Here is a 22,968-nt window from a genome sequence, read left to right as displayed (position 1 = left end):
CTTTTTTTCCTGCTGAGAAATAGGTCACTTTATTTCTGCTAGTTTATGGTAAGAGTAAATTGACATCAAAATACGATAATGGGAACTGTTTGTACCAAACACTGATTGTTTTGCTCTGACACAAGGCTGAATTCTTGTCTATAATCTACTGTAGCTGTTTTCCCAGTCGATAGGATAGTGACATGCTGATGCTCTTTGACTTAGCATTTAGCCTTTCTGAATGTGATGCACTGTGTTTAAACCATACACTTTATCAATATATCCTGCTGTTAAACTTTCAAAAGAGGCACCTGCTTGTCATCTAAAAAGGAAACACATTTAATCTTTCAGCCACTTAGGACATGTTAAACCACAGACTCAGTGAACTATAATCAGCAGTTTAAAATTCTTTAAGATAACACCAGGTGAATGAAAAAGCTGTCTGTAAAAGATTCAAAACATATTCTCTGCTGGATATGAAAAACACATGAATGAATTTAATGCAGGCTTTTTAAACTATCAGGGGGCATTATTTCTTAATGATCAGTAAGATATTTCAAGATATTTTGTTTCATGTTGTATATAACATGAATTTAGTGCATATAAAGGTTACTGCCCTGATGTACGACATCTCAAAGAATATGTCCATTTTAAGCCTTAACAATTTAAAATCTTAATTGCCAAATCCCTTCAAAGCACCAAGTCTCTTTTCAGTGCAGGTTGACTAATCTTTTTCACTTCATCGTAAATCAAGTAAATTGTTAATTTTTCACAGGCTTGAATATAGATAAATTCATGCCAGCCAAATGTTATAACTAAATAGAAGATCTTTCTGTAAAAGCATAGGAAAGTAAACACAGTGCTATTTTTAAAGTGTAAAGTAACTGTGGTTGTTCAGACTAAGTATTCCTTAGACCAATCAGTCATTTAATTCCTGTTTGTTTCCAGGCAGTTCTGCATTTATGTTAAAAATGCCACTTGTGTAGTGTATATGTAGGGCTCAATATAATTAGTTCATAATTGCCTCTGTGGCCCCTTTCATTCCTGAATTTCAGTTTCATCTTCAGTAATGGCTGCGCCATGCCAGTATGGAGGCATTTTGCAGCCATTCAAGGTTGTACTCTTTAGAGAAGCAGAGTTCCGCCTTCAGCGACATAGGAAAGATCATGTTCCCAGTTGAATATCAGCTGAAGAAGAATTTTAAAGGTCTGTGTAGCTTACAGATCAGCCTGTCCTCAAATGAGAGCTCTGTATTAATACTCAGAGCCTGTTTCAAAGCCCACTAAAGTCAATGGGAATGAAGCTCTTCTTTTATATACATTTTTGGAAGTCAGCTAGGGTCTTATTAACCAGGCCTACAGAGAGGCCCTTCTTTTTTCGTCTTCTGCTGAGAAACTCAGTTGCCAGATAACTTTTTTTCCACTTGTTCCATCCTCTCAGTGAGCAGAAGATTTGGTTACAGTTGGCAGTGGATTTATGCTCATGTTCCATGCTCTCCAGATTGATGATTTCTGACTCAATTACCTCTACTTGCCTTTCTGTCTCCACCATCTGGCTCAGGAGACCATTACATTATGCCGTGAATGAATCCCTTTTTTTTCCTCCAGTAAAGGAAAGATTGCTTTCAATTTGTGCAGATTAGCATGGAGGGTTTCCAGCAATTGCTGGAGCAAAATTTCTTTCCAAACTAGAATTATTGAGGAAGTCTGGTGTGATTGACAGGTTGGCATCTCATGATGAGTCTTTGTTGTTCAGCGGTGACCACACAGCATAAAGAAAGTAACTTTTTCATAATTGGTTTTTACTTTTGGTGTTAGGATTGGGCAGGCAGGTGTCCTTTGGCAACCCCTAATCTACATTTTAATAATTTGTTGCGTGTGTGAAGAGCAAAGCCATTGTAAGAATGACTAGTTGGAGTTCCAGTAATAATGTTGGCTCCTAATGTGTCAGGTTCCATAGAATGTTAAAATATCACCCCCAGCCATAAACAAAAATAACCTTGTACAAATCAGTTTTCAGGTGATCAGGTGTGTTGTCATTTCACTGCTGAAAGCTCTATCCCATATATGAACTCTAAGAATATGAGTCAGGTTGATGATGGTAGCATGGACCACCTTTGATGGGCCACCTGAGCCGTGTCTACACGTGCACGCTACTTCGAAGTAGCGGCACTAACTTCGAAATAGCGCCCGTCACGGCTACATGTGTTGGGCGCTATTTCGATGTTAACATCGACGTTAGGCGGTGAGACGTCGAAGCCGCTAACACCATGAGGGGATGGGAATAGCGCCCTACTTCGAAGTTGAACATTGAAGTAGGGCACGTGTAGCCGATCCGCATCCCGCAACATCGAAATAGCGGGGTCCGCCATGGCGGCCATCAGCTGAGGGGTTGAGAGACGCTCCCTCTCGAGCGTCTATGGTCACCGTGTGCAGCAGCCCTTAGCCCAGGGCTTCTGGCTGCTGCTGCTGCAGCTGGGGATCCATGCTGCATGCACAGGGTCTGCAACCAGTTGTCAGCTCTGTGGATCTTGTGTTGTTTAGTGCAACTGTGTCTGGGAGGGGCCCTTTAAGGGAGCAGCTTGCTGTTGAGTCCGCCCTGTGACCCTGTCTGCAGCTGTGCCTGGCACCCTTATTTTGATGTGTGCTACTTTGGCGTGTAGACGTTCCCTCACAGCGCCTATTTCGATGTGGTGCTGCGCAACATCGCCAGCCCTGGAGGATGTGTAGACATTACTCATTGAAATAGCCTATTTCGATGTCACCACATCGAAATAGGCTACTTCGATGTAGGCTTCACGTGTAGATGTAGCCCTGGAGATACTGCTTTAGGAGTGACTATGTGGGCATGATTCTTAAGAATAGCTCATGTAGGAGCAAAGTAGGAAAATGTTTAATTCTGAATTAAATTTGCTATGAGCTGAGTCAGGAAAGGTCCTCAGAGTCTACCTTTCTGAATCCACAGAAACTAGAAATTACAGTAATCTAAATAATCCAGTTTTAATTTTTTTGTTATGAAATATGTAATGAAGTCCAGGACTTACAGTCATTGACAACATTTCACAGTACTCAGAAACACCTTATATGTTATTTAGGAATAATAACTTGCTGTTACAATTTCACTTCTACATTTTTACCTTATCTTTTTCTTTACAGGGAAGAAAGCAAAATGTTCACGTTAACAAGCAAATTAGTTACATCTGAAAGGCTGTGTCTACACGTGCCCCAAACTTCGAAATTGCCATGCAAATGGCCATTTCGAAGTTTACTAATGAAGCGCTGAAATGCATATTCAGCGCTTCATTAGCATGCGGGCGGCAGCTGCGCTTCGAAATTGATGCTCCTTGCCGCCGCGCGGCGCGTCCAGACGGGGCTCCTTTTTGAAAGGACGCCGCCTACTTCGAAGTCCCCTTATTCCAATGAGCTCATGGGAATAAGGGGACTTCGCAGTAGGCGGCATCCTTTCGAAAAGGAGCCCCGTCTGGACGCGCCGCGCGGCGGTAAGGAGCGTCAATTTCGAAGCGCGGCTGCCGCCCGCACGCTAATGAAGCGCTGAATATGCATTTCAGCGCTTCATTAGTAAACTTCGAAATGGCCATTTGCATGGCCATTTCGAAGTTTGGGGCACGTGTAGACATAGCCAAAGTTAGCTATTAATAATGGATGCCATTTATGGTCCATTAACAAAAGTAATACCTCACATATCTTTATAATAATGCATGCTTCCATAAAAATACAAATTTAAGTATTTAAACATACAGTAAATGAGTATATCCATTAATTTCACTGTTTAGATACCAGTCATATTGCAAAATAATTAATATTGTTGGGGGATCATATCACTTGGAAACTGATACCCAAACTTTTCTAAAACCTCAATGTAGGGAATATCACATTTTTAATTAGAAAAGGATTGTTGTAATGTAACCCAAGCAAATGCCAAATCTAATACACAAGCAGGGCAAAATTAAATAAGTAGAACAAAGGAGAATCTGTTTAAAATAATTCGATACATTCTTTTTCTTCAAATATGAAAAAAGAAGAAAAAACTCCTTTTTACCTGATTGTATCATTTTGTTTCTGAAATCTATATTTAATTAAAAGAGCATTTTTTTAGACATAAACTTTGGAACGTAATGATCAGACAGATTCCCTTGTCATAGTAGCTCTCTGAACTGTCATTACAGTGAGATTCACTTGATAGTTATTAGGACTTCACTCATGTGTGCTAAAATGAAAATCGTGTACTACTATAAAGTGCTCCCAGAATGGAAATTAAAAGAAGGTTGTAAAATGGTATGGTTTAGAAGTCAGTTCTAAATAAGCATTATCAGACAGCTGAAAATGGTCAAAGACTGGAGTGATAGTCCTTTCCATATAGTGTTACCACAGCTTTCCCCATGTACCTCTGTTGCTCCCTGTTGCTGCCCTTCTATTCAGTAATATTATCATGTACTAGTCTCACAGTGTCATAGAGAGATGTGGTGCTTTTTCCAATTTATCAGTTTAAATCAGTGATTTCTGGAGTTTACAAACAAAATTAGGCTCAATATAGACATGAGGGATGGTGAGGAAAAGGCACGTGGGGAGGGAGAAATGTAACAAAAATGTCATACTGCTTGGGAGGTGTTTTATTTGCATGTTAGTCGTTTCAAATATTATTTAATTTTAAAATGCTTTTTATTAAAGTGAGTTAATTTTTTGTAGAAATGTGAGCAGTATCACTGCTCTGTTCTCCATTTTCTTTGCCTGGTCTTCTCCTCCATGGTGGGAAGCACTCTTTCTTCCATTAAATTTGCATCCCATCTCCAGGACTCAGCTTTTTGGGCATGTGTACACTATAGGATAAAGTCAATCTAATATGTACAACTCCAACTATTGTAGCTGGAGTCAACATACTTTCTGTTAAATTACTGTGGTGTCTCCACTGCATAGGTCAGTGGGAGAAATTCTTCCGTTGGCTTCCCATATGCTTCTTGTTCCAATGAAATACCAAAGTCAACAAGAGAGTGAATTCTCCACTACACCTACTAGATTGATCACTGCAGTACTGATCCCTTGTATGTGTAGACAAGCCCTTCTTAATCTGTTTCTTAGAACAAAAAAGCAGCCAAGTAGCACTTTAGAGACTAACAAAATAATTTATTAGGTGAGCTTTCACGGGACAGACCCACTTCTTCAGACCATAGCTGTACCAGAACAGGCTCTATATTTAAGGCACAGAGAACCAAGAATAGTAATCAAGGTGGACAAATCAGAAAAAAAAAATTATCAAGGTGAGCAAATCAGAGAGTAGAGGGGCAGAAGCGGGGAGGGGACTCAAGAATTAGGTTAAGCCAAGTATGTAAAAGAGCCCCTATAATGACCCAGAAAATTCCCATCCCCGTTCAAACCACGTGTTAATGTGTCGACTTCGAAGATGAAAAAGAGTTCAGCAGCTTCTCTTTCAAGAGTGTTGTGAAAATTCCTCTTCAGTAAGACGTAAACATTTAAGTCATTAACAGAATGGCCCACTCCATTAAAATGCTGGCTGACCGGTTTGTGGATCAGGAGTGTTTTTATGTTTGTTTTGTGCCCATTAACTCTTTTCCTTTCAACAAAGCCTGCTGCCAGCTTTGTCCACATATCTATTCTGGAGATACCATCACTGGACCTAACCAGGTTATTCACAGAATCACGGGCACATTCTCATGTTCCTCAACTAACGTCGTATATGTCATCATGTGCCAACAATGCCCAGATGCTTTGTATGTTGGACAGACTTCAAACTCTCTTAGACAAAGAGTTAATGGGCACAAAACAAACATAAAAACACTCCTGATCCACAAACCAGTCAGCCAGCATTTTAATGGAGTGGGCCATTCTGGTAATGACTTAAAAGTGTCCATCTTACTGAAGAGGAATTTTCACAACACTCTTGAAAGAGAGGCTGCTGAACTCTCTTTTATATTCAAATTCGACACATTAACGCATGGTTTGAATGGGGATGGGAATTTTCTGGGTCATTATAGGGGCTTGTTTGCATACTTGGCTTAACTGAAGTCTTGACTCCCTCCCCCACCCCCTTGTGCCCCTCTACTCTCTGATTTGCTCACCTTGATAATTTTTTTTTCTGATTTGTCCACCTTGATTACTATTCTTGGTTCTCTGTGCCTTAAATGTTGAGTTTGTTCTGGTATGGCTGTGGTCTGAAGAAGTGGGTCTGTCCCACAAAAGCTCACCTAATAAATTATTTTGTTAGTCTTTAAAGTGCTACTTGACTGCTTTTTTGTTTTGATAGTATATAGACTAGCACGGCTTTCTCTCTGTTACTGTTTCTTAGAACTTGTGAGTCTGTGTGTACCAGTGCCATATGACTCCCAACAGCAATGCACATATGATTCTAGGAAAGCCTTTTGGGGGCTATTAGCATTGTGCTTCAGGTAGGCAAGAAGCTAAAATTGAACAGTAAACAATGTGTAGGTATGATTATGAAAACACAAAGATATATGGGCATTAAAGTTTATGCTTAACAGCTTGAGGTTCACGGATGATATAGTTATCATTGAGGAAGATGAGGAGAAGCTAGTGAAAATGGTGCAGGCACTAAATGAAGAAGGGAAGCAGTACAGACTGATTATGAACATTGATAAAACAAATACAGTGGTATTTGGAGATAAAGAAATAGGAAGGAAGATCAGTGTGGATGGTATTGAACTAGAAAATGTGGAGAAGTTCACGTATCTGGGGAGCAACATAACATATGATCTAGACTGTAAGAAGGAAATAGTGACTAGAATAGCAAAAGCAAGAGTGAGTTTGAAGGAGATGGATAAGATCTGGAAAAGCAAAGCAATTAGCTTAAGAACGAAGCTGGGCATCTTGAAAATGTGTGTATTCAGCAGCATGTTGTTTGGATGTGAGTCGTGGGTGATAACAAAAGATTCAAAATGAAGAATATTGGCATTCTAAAGGAGTTGTTATAGAAAGATCCTGAGAATAGGATGGATGCAGAAAATCACCAATGAGGAATTATATAGGAAGATACAGCTGAAAGAGAACCTGCTGCAGAAGGTTATAAAACGGAAACTACAACTATTTGGACATATTTGCAGAATGAACAATGAATGAAAAATCAGGACCCTAGTATTCGGCATAATGGATGGTTGGAATAGGAGAGGCAGACCCCACAGAGAATGAATAGATGATGTAGTAGATTGGTGCAGAGCTAGTCAACAGAAACTAAGCCACTCTGCACTGGGTAGGGAAAGATGGAAGGAAATAGTGAGAGAGGCATCAGACGCCAATGGGCGCTGAGCCCACGATTATTGAGGATGATGATGATGCTTTGCTGGACTGGGGACAGAATGCCCTGCATCTTGCAGAACTGGGGTCTTTATGAATAATAGGTTAGCAATGAAGTTGCAGGAATTAACTGTTATGTGCCTTACAGAGGGGAGTCAGAGCACCATATCTCTGTAAATAACAAATAATAAGCCTCAGCTTTCAGGAATCACAAAATCGGGGAACAGGTAAGGCCAGGTCTACACTAGACCTGAAAGTCGATTTCAGATATGCAATTTTAACTACAGCAATTTTATAGCTAGAATCGATCTATCTAGGAAGGTCGATGGAAGCATTTCTCCCATCGACCTCCCTCACTCCTCATGCTAGCAAGGAGTACAGGGATTGACTGCCAACTCCAAACAGATCAATTTAATGCATCTTTACCAGATGCATGAAATCCAACTCTGGAAGATTGACCCTGACTGGGTGAATGTTCACCGAAGCGTAGACAAGCCCTACGTTTGTCTGTGCTCTACTGGTGCCTCCCCCCTCCTGGAGACAGCCATAACAGTAAGTCAAATTCCACTTTTTTTGAACAAAATTGCAATTTCAAACATTTTTAGATCTCAGTGTTTTGACTTTTGAGTATCATTATAAAAAATATTAAAGTCAGGCAAAAATAAGTAAAATAGGAATTGATTTAACCTGTATCATCTCCAGTCTGGCCCCAGATTCTGTAGGGAGTACATTGGTACCACTAGAGTGCATGCTGGTGCATCATAGTGAATGAAAACTAGTGACTATGGATATTAGAACCTGGAAAAGATGGAGAGAGGGTAAGCTTTAAATCAGTTACTTACTGATTATCCCACTAATCAGGATTATTTGAGCATGTAGTGCTAAAGCAGATAGATTTAAATGAATTAAACAAAAAACAATCTTCACCCCAAGTCCTCATTTATTGGGCTGAATTTTCTGAGATGAGCATAGTGTTCTCCTCAGATGGCACTGATCACCGCTGAAGACCTGTGACAGAAATAAGATGTAACGCTCCCAAGCATTATTAAAAATTGGGGAAGAGCTGGCAATTTATTTTTCCTGTCTCCAAGGCATTGAATAATACAGTGCAGTTGAGAAGTCTAGCAAAAGAACATTCTGAGACGTTAGGACTGACAATGAGGTTTTGACAGACTGCCCAGGTCTGTGACACTCTGCCTGCCATGTTGCTTAGCAACTCCATGTTATCACAAAGAAACTGATATTAAGTTGGAACAGGCTAGATATGGTAATTTACATGGGAATATGCTAGCTTCTCCTGAAGTGGGAAAATGATTTCATTTCTAGTTTCTATCAGCATGACTAGGTTTCACATGACTGATTGTAGCACATCCCTCTTTGTGGAAGTTTTACCTAATAAGGTAAAGAGAAGCACAGCTCTGGAAAGTGGCTGTGTAAAAGCAACACCTTGTTATTCACTAGATCTGCTTCCTGTGTATATTCAGACGTAGCAACCAACGTTAGTGACAAAAGTAGTTTTTTATAATAGCTGAGTGAATTTGACTGTTACTAATTATTTGTATTACTGTAGCACCTGAGAGTCCCAGTGTACTGTACTAAGCGCTGAACAAAAAGACAGCATGGCTGTGTCTGCACTACAAAAATAACTTCAAAGTTGCTTACTTCGAAGTACAACTTTGAAGTGACAGAGAGGCAGCTGTGTCAGTCTGTATCTTCAAGAACAACAAGAAGTCCTATGGCATCTTATAGACTAACAGATATTTTGCAGCATAAGCTTTTGTGGGTAAAGAGCCACTTCGTCAGATACATCCGAAGAAGCGGGTCTTTACCCACGAAAGCTTATGCTTCAAAATATCTGTTAGTCTATAAGGTGCCACAGGACTTGTTAACTTGGAAGTAAGCAACTTCAAAGTAGAGCATCTCCATTCCTGGGAATGAAGTAAGGACTTGGAAGTTGGGCTTCCTTCTTTGAAGTTAAAGGAGAAGCCAAAACAGGATTCTTAAATAAGAGTCTGTCTGAATGAATGTTGTGTCTGGGGCTTCTGGCTGTGGCTGTGGTGTTTTTCTGTTCTGTGGTGTGTGATTGTTAGTTGTTTTTTTTCTTAATTTATTTATTTTTTTATTTTTCCCTGCCCCCGCCCCATGGAGGGTGGACTGGGACTGGCAGTTGGAATCTGTTGGCTTCTAAATAAGCTTGTTATCTAGAAGCCTCTGCTGATTGGCTGAGCCTCAGTAAGGGGCGGGACTTTGAGGCAGTTCAAGGCTTTATAAAACAGTGTCCTAGCGAACAGGTGAGCTTGCGAACAGGAGACTGCAAACAGGGAGTTTAGAGTGGGAGTTGGAAGGGGCCAGGGACCCTTGCCTTTCTTTTAAATCACTGTTCTAGGATGGCAGGCATGGATAGTGATAGGTCTGCTGCTGTTACCTGCTCGGGATGCGCCATGTTTTTCTTCCTCCTTGAGGAAAGAAGGGATTTCGTCTGCACTAAGTGCAAGCTGGTCTCCATTTTAGAAGAAAAAATTAGAGGACTGGAGGCTCAAGTGTTGACCCTATGCTCAATCAGGGAGGATGAAGATTTCCTTGACAGAAGGGAGCATTGAATCTTGCAAGCACGACAGGCGGAAGGACCGGGGAGGGTGGTAAGGGATGAAGTGGAGAACTGGCGGCATGTAACTTCGAGAAGGAAAAGAAGGCTGGTACACAAGTCCCCCATTGATATAGAGATAAGTAATCGCTTTCAGGCACTCTCCACTGGTTCTCTGGTGGTGAGTGCTTTGGATGGAACCTCATAGGAAGAAAGTGGCAAGAGAACTGCTCCTAGTGCAGGACAGAAGATGTGTAGTCCTAGGGTTGGGGGTTCAATGACCACCACCCCCAGAAGAAAAAGACGGATGGTGGTGGTAGGGGACTCCCTCCTAAGAGGGATTGAACCATCCATCTGCCAGCTGGACCTGCAATCTTGTGAGGTGTGCTGTTTACCAGGAGCTCGAATTCAGGATGTGACTGAGAGCCTTACAAAACTGCTCAAGCCTTCGGAATACTACCCCTTCCTACTTCTGCATGTGGGAACTAATGATGTGGCCAAGAATGACCTTGAGTGGGTTACTGTGGATTATGTGGCGCTGGGAAGAGGGGTCAAAGAATTTGGAGTGCAAGTGGTGTTCTAGTACATCCTTCCTGTTGAAGGGAAAGAGCTAGGTAGGGACCGTCAAATTGAGGAAGTAAATGCATGGTTATGCAGGTGGTGTCGGAGAGAGGGCTTTGGATTCTTTGATCATGGGACGCTGTACCAGGCACAAGGATTATTGGGAAGAGATGGGGTCCACCTAACCAAGAAAGGAAGGAGCATTTTTGCAAGTAGGCTTGCAAACTTAGTGAGGAGAGCTTTAAACTAGGTTCGCTGGGGGAAGGTGACTGAAACCCTGTGAGTAGAAAGGAATTTGAAGGTTGGGAAGAAATGCAAAGAGGAATGTGCAACAAAAGTGGACCTTTGGTTCAAGTAGGGAGGGTGGGAAATCGACTGTTTATCTAAGGTGTTTGTACACCAAGCCTGGGTAACAAGCAGGAGGAATTAGAATCCCTGGCTCAGTCCAAGAACTATGACGTGGTTGGGATAACAGAGACTTGGTGGGATGACTCTCATGACTGGAGCGCTGCCATGAAAGGGTATAAACTGTTCACGAAGAACAGGCAAGGGAGAAAAGGTGCAGGGGTTGCACTGTATGTGAGAGAGCACTATGATTGCTTGGAACTCCAGTACATAGAGGGAGAAAAGCCTGTTGAGAATCTATGGGTCAATCTTAGTGGTGTAGACAGCACTGGAGATGTGGTGGTTGGTGTCTGCTACAGGCCGCCAAATCAGGATGATGAAGTAGATGAAGCTTTTTTTAGACAACTGAGAGAAGTTTCTAGATCGCAGGCTCTCGTTATCGTGGGGGACTTCAGTTACCCTGACATCTGTTGGGAGACCAATACAGCGGTACACAAGCAGTCCAGGAAATTTCTGGAGAATGTTGGGGATCACTTCTTGGTACAAGTGCTGAAGGACCTGACCAGAGGTCATGCGCAGCTCGACCTGCTGCTTACAAACAGGGAGGAACTAATAGGGAAGGCAGAGGTGGGGGACAACCTGGGAAGCAGTGATCATGAGATGGTAGACTTCAGGATCCTGACCAAAGGAAGGAAATAGAGCAGCAAATTACACACCTTGGACTTCAGAAAAGCAGACTTTGACTCCTTCAGGAGCCTGATGGGCAGAATCCCCTGGGATGCTACCATGAAGGTAAAAGGAGTCCACGAAAACTGGCAGTATTTTAAGGAAGCCCTGTTGAAGGCATAGAAAGAAACTGTCCTGATGCGCTACAAGAGAAGTAAATGTGGTAGGAGACCAGACTGGCTTAATGGGAAGATCCTTGGAAAACTTAGATACAAAAAGGGAGCTTACAAAAAGTGGAAACTGGGACAGATGTGTAGGGAGGGGTATAAACATATAGCTTGAGAATGTAGGGCAGTTATCAGGAAGGCGAAAGCGCAACTGGAATTGCGACTTGCGAGGAATGTGAAGGGTAATAAGAAAAGTTTCTACAGGCATGTTAGCAAGAAGAAGGTGATCAGAGAGGGTGTGGGGCCCCTACTGGTTGAGGGAGGTAACCCCGTGACAGATGATGTAGGGAAAGCTGAACTACTTAATGCTTTCTTTGCCTCGGTCTTCACAGACAAAGACAGCTCCCGGACTAATGCGATAAGTGATGCATTGTGGGATGAAGGTGGACAGCCTTTGGTGGGGAAAGAACAGGATAGGAGCTATCTAAAAAAGCTAAATGTACATAAATCAATGGGCCCAGAACTAATTCATCCTAGGGTTCTGAGGGAGTTGGCGTATGTTGTTGATGAGCCTTTAGCCATTATCTTTGAAAAGTTGTGGAGATCGAGAGAGATCCCGGATGATTGGAAAAAGGCAAATGTAGTGCCCATCTTTAAAAAAGGGAAGAAGGATGATCCAGGGAACAATAGGCCGGTTAGTCTTACATCAATCAGTCCCTGGAAAAATCATGGAGGGGCTCCTCAAGGAAGTCATTTTGAGGCACTTGGAGGAGGGGAGAGTGATCAGGAATAGTCAGCATGGATTCATGAAGGGCAAGTCATGCCTGACCAATCTGATTTGTTTCTACAATGAGATAACTGGCTCTGTGGATAGGGGAAAATCAATGGATGTGATTTATCTTGACTTTAGCAAACCTTTTGATATGGTCTCCCACAATATTCTTGTTGGCAAGTTAAAGGAATGTGGATTGGATAGATGGACGGTAAGATGGACAGAAAGCTGGCTAGAAGGTCGGGCCCAGAGGGTAGTGATCAATGGCTTGATGTCAGGATGGCGGTTGGTTTCTAGTGGAGTGCCCCAAGGTTCGGTTCTGGGTCCTGTTCTGTTCAACATGTTTATCAATGACCCGGATGAGGGGTTGGATTGCACCCTCAGCAAGTTTGCGGATGACACTAAGCTGGGGGAGAGGTAGATACACTGGAGGGTAGGGACAGAGTCCAGACTGACTTAGACAAATTGGAAGACTGGGCTGCAAGAAATCTGATGAGGTTCAATAAGGGCAAGTGCAGAGTCCTGCACTTGGGCCGGAAGAATCCCAAATATTGTTACAGGCTGGGATCTTACTGGCTCGGTAGTAGTTTTGCAGAAAAGGATCTGGGGGTTGTAGTGGACGAGAAGCTGGACATGAGTCAACAGTGTGCCGTTGTAGCCAAGAAAGCTAATGGCATATTAGGTTGCATCAAGAGAAGCATTGCCAGTAGATCCAGAGAAGTGATTGTTCCTCTTTATTCAGCTTTGGTGAGGCCGCATCTGGAGTACTGTGTCCATTTCTGGGTCCCCAATTAAAGGAAGGATGTGGATACACTGGAGAGGGTCCAGTGGAGGGCGACCAAAATAATTAGGGGGCTGGAGCATATGACTTATGAAGAAAGGTTGAGGGAATTGGGACTGTTTAGTCTGCAGAAGAGAAGACTGAGGGGGGACTTGATAACAGCCTTCAACTTGCTGAAAGGAGGCTGCAAAGAGGCTGGAGAGAGGCTGTTTACAGTGGTCACGGATGGCAGAACATGGAACAATGGTCTCAAGTTGTGGCTGGAGAGGTCCAGGTTGAACATTAGGAAAAACTTTTTCACTAGGAGGGTGGTGAAGCATTGGAATGGTCTACCTAGGGAAGTAGTGGAGTCTCCATCCCTGGAGGTCTTTAAGTCTCACATCAACAAAGCCCTGGCAGGGCTGATCTGATTGGTTTGGTCCTGCTTAGAGCAGGGGGCTGGACTCGATGGCTTTTTTAGGTCTCTTCCAGCTCTATTGTCCTATGATTCTATGATAAGGGAAAATGTGTGTAGACTCTCTGCTGGCTACTTCGATGTAGTGCCTAACTTTGAAGATAACTTCAAAGTTAGTTCCTAGTGTTGATGCACCCCTTGGCTACGTCTACACGTGAAGCCTACATTGAAGTAGCTTATTTCGATGTAGCGACATCTAAATAGGCTATTTCGATGAATAACATCTATACGTCCTCCAGGGCTGGCAACGTTGACATTCAACATCGACGTTGCGCAGCACCACATCGAAATAGGCACTGCGAGGGAACGTCTACACGCCAAAGTAGCACACATCGAAATAAGGGTGCCAGGCACAGCTGCAGACAGGGTCACAGGGCGGACTCAACAGCAAGCCGCTCCCTTAAAGGGCCCCTCCCAGACACAGTTGCACTAAACAACACAAGATCCACAGAGCCGACAACTGGTTGCAGACCCTGTGCATGCAGCATGGATCCCCAGCTGCAGCAGCAGCAGCCAGAAGCCCTGGGCTAAGGGCTGCTGCACACGGTGACCATAGAGCCCCGCAGGGGCTGGAGAGAGAGCGTCTCTCAACCCCTCAGCTGATGGCCGCCATGGCGGACCCCGCTATTTCGATGTTGCGGGATGTGGATCGGCTACACGTGCCCTACTTCAATGTTCAACTTCGAAGTAGGGCGCTATTCCCATCCCCTCATGGGCTTAACGGCTTCGACGTCTCGCCGCCTAACGTCGATGTTAACATCGAAATAGCGCCCAACACGTGTAGCCGTGACGGGCACTATTTCGAAGTTAGTGCCACTACTTCGAAGTAGCGTGCACGTGTAGACACGGCTCTTGTGTGCCAAAAAGCCTGCAGTCTAAGTTGGATCCCTTCCTTTTTTTGCAACATCAACAGAATTATTTGCTAAATTGAAGGTGCACCTGTATTTTACCCACTGGAAGTAACAAGGTAGCACGTGTGCCCCCTACTGCTGATTTTGCAGATCATGGGACTATACAGGTGTAACTTGTGGTGCTATGTGAGGAGAGAACCCTGCTATTTTCAGATCTGCGGAAGAGTGGCAGGGCTGGAAGTTAGCGGAAAAAAATTCTTCACTTGAGGTTTGAGCAAACATGGTAGTGTAAGTTCTGTGACAAGAATAAGGTCTCTCAGGACTTCACTGTTTGAATGCTATTTGATGGCCTGTACGTAGCTTATGGGTGTCAAGCCATGTGGACAATAGACAAAGAAAAAGAGTAGCTATCATCATCAGCACACGTTTAACTGTTTCAGTAATAAGGGATTGAATCTTCTTGGATTGCTGAATAACACTCTCTTATCACCTCTGGACCTAGTTTCTTTACTGCCCCATACACCGAGGCTGTGTCTACACTTGCATTCCTCTTTTGAAAGAGGAATGCAAATGAGGGAAATTGAAAATGTAAATGAGGCACTTATTTACATATTTTATGCTTTATTTGCATAATCTCTTTTTGGAAGAGATTCTTTCAAAAGAAAAAAAGCAATGTAGCCAGGGCTCTTTTGAGTCTCCTGAAACAAAATAGAAGAAGGGTTCTTTTGAAGACGGGGCTTAGTTTCGAAAAAGCCCCATCTACATTGCTTTTTAGTTTTGAAAGAATCTCTTCTGAAAAGATATTATGCAAATGAAGCATGAGATATGTCAATCAGTGCCTCATTTGCATTTTCAATTTTGCTCATTTGCATTCCTCTTTCAAAAGAGAATGCAAATGAGGGGAATCAAAAATGCACATGAAGTGCAGATTTACATATCTGACATCTCATTTGCATATTCTTCTTTCAAAAGAGCTTCTTTCGAAAGAAGAAAAGCCGCGTAGACACTGCTCTTTCGAAAGTAAACCCCATCTTCAAAAGAATCCTTCTTCCCATAAAAAAAGGCAAAAAGGGTTTTTTTGAAGATGGGGTTTATTTTCGAAAGAGCAGTGTCAACACTGCTTTTCTTCTTTCGAAAGAAGAATGTGCAAATGAGATGCCAGATATGTAAATCAGCACCTCATTTGCATTTTTGATTTCCTTCATTTGCATGCCTCTTTCAAAAGAGGAATGCAAGTGTAAATGCACCCAGCCTGAGCGTGGGCAGACAAGAGTTCAAAAATAAAAAGACAAACAAAACCACATAAGATAATTAAAAATATTTTAAAAATTTTCAGCAAATCCCATGATTTTTGTGATGGGAGTACATAATTTTCATGGTGGGCAATAGTTTTGCATTGAAAAATGGTTGGTAGACTTTATGGCAACATGTTCTCAGAATGCATGCTTTTAAAACATCCTTTTCATTGGTGTTTATGATATAGCTAGAATTTATTACTACATTTTGCTAAAATAATATATTATTATATAATATAGAAAATATGTACAATCAATTTTTAAAATCTAAACCAATCTCTTACTTAATTAAAAGTCTAATTTTAGGCTACGTTAATCCTCAAATTGTGAGTAAAATCCTCAAGAACATAGAATGACTGAAAGATGGATTTAATAGCTCTTTGCGCCAAAGAAGATACAATATTGGATTTAAAATCCCTTTTTTGAGTTATATCTATTTATGGAGCTTTCAGTTTAAGAGGTTAAAACAACAGACTAATTGTGATGTTGTGATGGAAAAGCTGGAGTTTATCTGTTGAAGGGAAGTGCAATTGTATTTGTAAATAAAACAGTTTTCTTCTTCATGTTGCAGAGCACAGACTACTCAAATGTATCCATAATTGCCCAGAACAAGAAATGCTTTGATAATGACATTGTTTGCTCAAAGAGCGTTTTGATCTCTGTTGGAGATACTGAGATTTATTTTAGTGAACCTTCTGACAAGCAGGTTAGTTATTCTCTTCCCTCATTTGGATGACCATTTATGGTACATATGTGAAACATGCACATTTATTTATTAAATTGAGTCCTATTCAATCAAAAGTACCAAAACATCTGAGCTCCTTATACAGCTCAGATCGCCATGAAAATTCCTGTTTCTTCCCTGCTTTTTAACACCTCCTTTCCCTTTCCATTTCCACACCCATATTGGTCCCACAGGGAAGAATGCTTGGCTGTTGTTTTTAATAGAGCTGAGGAGTTTTTGGATTAGTTTGTTTCCATCCAGGTACTTTTGTGACAGAAGGCAGCATATTAGCCAAAGTAACCACAAATAAAATAAAAATCCTTAAAACAAACCAGTTGAGGCAATGCTCCCTAGTTGCTCAATAACATACTCGGGTTAGGCTATAATTTAAAATATACCTTGGGCTAGTTAATAGTTGGTGGTACATCTTGCTTGTAAACATTATAAAATTGCTGTTGTAGATCTTTCACAAATATCCATTTCTGACAGAGGACAGCCAGGAGATGGGAAAACAAAAGAACATACCAGCTTTGGAAGGCTGGATATTATACAGTGGTACACTTTCCAGAGCAAGAAATTACAATCCTGTGGGACGGGAAGACAACGATACATGTCAAAGTTGGACCTCGATGGAAGGTGAACCAAATTGTAAACTTGAGATTGTGTACCATACATTTTATATCACTGAGCAGTTCCTTCATACTGAAAGAACTACAGCATGGGGTGGGACTGTGTGGTGGCCCTTGGGATTCAGTGTGTTAGCAGTTCATCTTTGGGCACTTTTAAATCTGGTTTAGATCACAAAACAAAGATGGATCCAAAGAGGAATATTGGATATGAACTCTTTGATTTTGGCATTCTCCCTTCCCCCAGATATGAACATCATGGCTCAGCCCATTATAGTCACAATCAGTCTTTGCACAGGTTAGCAGAATTTAGCCCAATCCATTCTGCCAAGACTCTCAGCTGGTGTGTTGCAGGTCAAAGAACAGCAACATTTACAGCAACATGTAAGAAACTGAATGGTGTCTGCCTGCTCTCTTCCTGAATTAAACTAGCTCTGCCACTTGGTATCTCTCAGAAAGAATAATATCCAAATTGTACTTTCATTAGGCATTCTTGTGGACCAAGCTGCTGTTTGGCATAAGGAAGTGTGACAGAATCTGGCTTTAAATAAATCACAAGTACTCGTCTTGTTCTGAGGTTGTCACTAGATAGTGAAATCCATATCTTTGTTTATCTTCTAATCATAAAAGTATTAAGGGCAAAGCTGCTTTCATTCAAGTTATCCTAGTAATTCAAATATGTATCGGGTGATAGCACGAAGCATACTGTCCAGCATTCTATCACAGATATTTTCAGTGCACCAAATGCCACTGTTGACTTCTGTGCAATAATCGTCGTTGCCCTTGCTGTATCATTGACATCTCTGGTAATACATTCCACTGACTTACTGTGACATTGCCACGTTAGTATACCCCAAATTAAGGCAAGAAGAGACTGAGATGATACTGGTGTAGAAGAGTCAGCTCAGTTTATTGGGATTAAAATAAACATGGACAAAGCAACCCAGCCGGGGAAAGGAGCATCCAGAATTCCAACACAATCTGTCAACAGTAAGTCGACAGAAGGCAGCACTTTTGTTGACAGCTTTACCCCACTCCCCACGAGGAATAGCCCCTCTGTTGATAGAGATCTGTCTACAAAAATCCAGTCTGGATATTCCAGGGGACCTTCTGTTTACAGACAGGGCATCTGGAATGCCTGGCAGTCCTGTCTGTTGTGCTTCCGGTTGGGTGTTTTGCTGGTAGAAGGGCTGGACAGCCTGGACACTATCTGTCAACCGAGCAGATTGCTCTTGTAATCCACTTGTCAGTTTGGCCGCGATCTGTCGACAGAAGTTTTATCAGAAGTTATCTTTAAACAGAAACTTCTGTTGACAAATGCCTGTAATCTAGACATAGCCTGTGTGCCTACCAAGCTGTTCTAGCAGGGGATGTTTAAATTGCAGGCAGAAATGTGACTTTTGCACATGGTGACAAACCTGATCTAGCTTTCATCAGCTATGGCCAATAACAACAGCAGTGACCCTGTAGTACCCCAAGCTCTACAACCCCACCCAGTTTCCTGGGTATCTATTTAAGCATCTAGCCCCTTGCTAATTGTGCTTTCCTGTCTTGCTATTGTTATTCAAGCGAGTTTGGGTTTGTTTACACATGCCTTAGTCACCACCTCTGACTGCAGTGTAGACACGCCCTCAGTTGCAACCATGAATATGCATGTTTGGAAAGGGACTGTGAGGGGTTCCCTCCCCCCACACGAGGAGTTATAGTGCCTGTACAAGGACAAAAGCACATATTGCACTTCTTGCCCTCACACATACCTTTCTCAGAGACTTTGGCCCTAAAGAAACAACAATTTATTACACTGAACCAAGAGCATACTGGAAGTGTGAATGTCCATCACCCCGATTGTATTATTGCACAGAAAAAATAAGTCATTTTTATATATTCATTCCCAGCATATGCCCCTACATTAAGAGTGCTTCCGGTGACTGGCTTGTGCATAGGATAGGATAGAATTGCCCTTACTGTTCTAACTTGGATTTAGGCAGACGGTCTTAATGAAGGTCTAATCAGGCTGCACTGGTAAGAAGTAATGAACTGGAACTTTTGGTTTTTGACTTGGATCATACAAATGTCAGATTTTAGAGGGAATTTTGAAGGGACCCCCCTTCCTTTCTTCAGTTAGAAAGTAAAGAAAGTATGTTCTTGGAAGCAGAAAATAGAAAGAAAAAGAGAAATAGAATTCTATGCTTCAAAAATCTTTAATTTGGAGCTCTAAATATATTGTCATTTCAAATATCATCAAAGTGTGGGTCATGGTTATAAACACCATGCAATCATAATATTAAGGCAACCTTAATTTAGTTTCTTCTCCATTAAAACCACTAGTTTGTAATTGTAGTTTTTTACTGACAATCAAAAGATGTTTAAAAATATTAATATATGTTTTAGGGTAAATTAGCAGGCTTGTGTGGAAATTTTGACAAATATACTTCAAATGATCTGACTACATCAAATAACATGGAAGTGAGAAATGCTCAAGTTTTTGGAGAGAGCTGGGCGATGGGACAGGTAAGTGACATGTTCTCCAACACAGAAATAAACAGAACAAAAAATGAATTGTATGAGAACAGGTTGTGAACACTTGTGGTGTTTCTACACAACAACGCTATTTCAGAATCATGGCTGAGATTCCAAAATAACTTTGCAAGCGTCTGCACAACAAAACTGCTATTTCAAAATAATTTTGAAATAGCGGACGGCTTATTTCAAATTTGGAAAGCCTTATATGGGGCTTGTCTATTTTAGCCCCCTCCCTTGAAGGGGGCATGCAAACGAGCTGGATCGGTGAATAACCATGAGTTGCTGTGCTGCATATGCAGCAACTCATTAGCATAATTCTTTCTACCCAAACTTCAAAGTTGCTAACTTTGAAGTGCTGGCAAACCATGTAGCCACAGGCATTTTGAAGTAACTGCTCTACTTCGAAGGTCCCATACATTTTGGGAGTAAGGGAACTTTGAAGTAGCGTGGGTACTTCGAAATACCTGCAGCTATATGGCTTACCGGTGCTCTCTATGCAGCTGCATTTGAGCAAAAGAAGAAAGACCCTAACTTTCTGCTCCATGACACGATGCTTTTGTTTATACAGCCCAGCTTGCTTTCGCTTATGATTTTTTTTTGAGCTGTACACTGTTGTAAAGTCATGCCCAATTTTCTATCTGTAATCAGCACTAGGTGTCTTTCATCATTGCTGCTTCTCAGATTTTTCCCTCCTATCTGCTTTTTGGATGAACTTGAAGTAAATTGAGTGCCCTTTTGTTAAGCTTTCCTGCCCATTTGTTTTCTCTTTTGAAGGAGAATATTTAAAAAGGGAGTTGAGTATCTCAGTTATGTTTCAGTTATCATGATGATCTTTGGCTCTTTGTTTTTTATGAGTTATTCTCTTCCTACTGTTGCTGCTTCATTTGAACATATAGGGCTAAATCATCCCGAGTGTGATGCCATTTAAAGTCAATGGCAAAACACCAGGGATGGATTTGGCCCATGATGCTCTGTTTGTGATGTTACAATTGGTTGCTCTGGAAACAGTTACGCTATGTCTATCACAAATACAGAATAATAGTCTTCATGTACAGCGCAAGAAGCAGAAACATACAAGTTCTTAACAAACAGCAAAGGTTCTTTTTCATGCAAATGTTTTTAATTATGAAAAACAGGAAAGGAGGGGCCAAACACAGAATAAAATATTTGCGGTTTAACATTGCTTTCTCTGCTCTCTGGCAATGGGAGTTTTGCTATATGCCAAAAGTAAGTCTCTTGTATAACAAACAAATATACAAAACCAAAACATAGTGCATATAAATAGCTTGTACTCATTTTGTGTTTTTTTTTTAAGTGTAAAAGCCCAAATGAAACCATAAAGCCATGTGAGGTGCATCAGAGCAAGTTCCCCTATGCCAAAAGGGAATGCTCAATTTTGTACAGTGATGTTTTTGCCCCTTGTCGGAATGTGGTAAGTTAAAAATGTATTAAGTATTCAAAGATGAACATATTGATTCTGAATGTCCAGTAGCCAAATAGTCACGAATCAGTAATTTATTCCTTGTTACAGTATGACTCAGTCTGAATAATCTGGGAGGCACTGACTCAGGCCCCAGTGCTGCAAGGATCTCTGTTTGGATGCTTCTTCAGAGCTTCTTGCTTGTACAGAGCTCCTTGCCAGACTGGAGCCAAAGTCTGGATCATAAATCTGTAGGAGAGTTGGTGGATTTTCAGTGTTATTATCTGTCGTGGACATGGCCCTCATTCAAATAACAGAAAGTTTTGGGTAACTGGCTTGGAAAATCAAATTTCTATTGTGTTAGTGTATTGGGACGTGATACTCACAATCTATACAGCTAACTTAGTTTGAATATTCACATGTATCAAGCGGCAGGGCTGACAGCCACCACAAGCCAGAGGGCAAGGTGAGGTGGGGCCCAACTCCACACTCTGGAAAGGGTGGGACCAAGTACAGAAGGGGTGTGCTTAGCCCCCGTCCATCCTCTGAGCTGCACAGAACAGTGGAGCAACACTGCCTCAGCACTTCCAAGTCGCAGCAGCTGGAGCTCTGGGCTCCTTTGACATGCCAAGCCCTAGGGCAATTATCACTTTTGCCCCTCTGTCGGTGGTCCTCATATGAAGCCAAGGGAGTCTGAAAATTTGATAATCACAAGTGTTAAGTGCATGTGATGTGAGACGTTGGAGTCACATGTATAGCCTTATCTCAGGTGGTTGTCTTCTGTCATTTGTCCTGCTTAATCTGTATATGAGGATGCTAGGGGAAAGAGTGAGAAGATTTGGACACCAGAGCCATGATGATGTAACTGACTGTCAACTAATGTGTGCTGTGATGTCTTGGCTTTCTGGTACCTGGTTAATAGGAGTGTTGGTTACAGCAGGCTGTCTAAGGTGCAGTCCAAACAAGATGGAGATGATGGAGATAGCTTGAAGAAAGTGTGGCAGGTGTCCCATAGACAAGGGGCCTTTACTGAGCTTTGTAATCTACACGTTTGTCTGGATTTCTGATTGTATCTGCCTCCTCAGGTGCCTTCAGTTACCAAAAGGGCCTTTTTACAGTTAGGCTGTTCTGCTGTGGTTTTCTGTGGCCAGTGGCCAAAGTAGAAAGATGAAAGCTAGCTTGAGTATGTCTGCCCATGCAAGGGGGATGGAACAATTTGTACAGCAGGGGTACTGAGAGCCATTGAACTAAACTGTAAACCCTGTAAATGCTGGAAACCACTTCAAGCCAAAGGGGCGTATCAGCAGGACCCCTAGCAGCACAGTCATATCCCTGCTGCAGTCATATCCCTCAGTTGCAGTGTAGGCCTCAGTGCTTGCCATAGCTGTTCCTTTCTGGCTGTTGGACTGGACTAATGAATGGTATCTCCAGGTGGCCTATAGGAAATGGCAGCTCTTAGCTTTCAGGGAGTGGAGTGAGGACTACCAATTTGCTCAGGAATTTGCCCAATGGAGAAGTTACAGGATTGTACATAGACAGAGGAGTGAGTGGATTTAGTCATACTCACATTAGCCAACATTTTAGGATTTTTTCAGTTGGACTCGTGATGAGTATATTTTCAAAATATAAAATAGAAATAGAAATGGAATCCTCAAAAGGTAACTTTTTCTCTAAAAACGGACAAAAATGAAGAATTCTGTTCTTTATTGTACACTCACTTTTACCTGTGTTTGGGATAATTTTCTAACAATGACAAAATTATATGCATGAGAATTCACCTCATGCGAAACACGAGTATGTGTATTCAATTACATGTTTGTACATAAAAACATACCATTGGTGTGCAACACATTTTGTAAATGCAAGTACAATTCAAGTGTACCTCTACCACTTAGACCTCAGTGTTCAGAAATTTGGCCTTCATGGTCTTTGTCAAA

The 22,968-nt window shown here is 41.8% G+C and overlaps 1 protein-coding gene across 1 annotated transcript in view; it reads left to right on the top strand.

Moving 5' to 3' along the window:
* OTOGL (otogelin like) overlaps window positions 1–22,968 on the top strand; it is a 153,383-nt gene that overhangs the window by 56,296 nt on the left and 74,119 nt on the right. Inside the window, exons 23-26 of the mRNA XM_075003706.1 lie at window positions 16,310–16,444; window positions 16,952–17,098; window positions 19,480–19,599; window positions 20,927–21,043. Of these exons, the coding sequence (XP_074859807.1) occupies window positions 16,310–16,444; window positions 16,952–17,098; window positions 19,480–19,599; window positions 20,927–21,043 (519 nt within the window). The remainder of the gene's footprint in view (window positions 1–16,309; window positions 16,445–16,951; window positions 17,099–19,479; window positions 19,600–20,926; window positions 21,044–22,968) is intronic.

Source organism: Carettochelys insculpta, chromosome 1 (assembly GCF_033958435.1).
Source record: "Carettochelys insculpta isolate YL-2023 chromosome 1, ASM3395843v1, whole genome shotgun sequence".
Lineage (NCBI taxonomy): Eukaryota > Metazoa > Chordata > Testudines > Carettochelyidae > Carettochelys > Carettochelys insculpta.
Note: the sequence above shows the minus strand (reverse complement) of the source record. Positions and strands in the feature narration are given on the sequence as shown.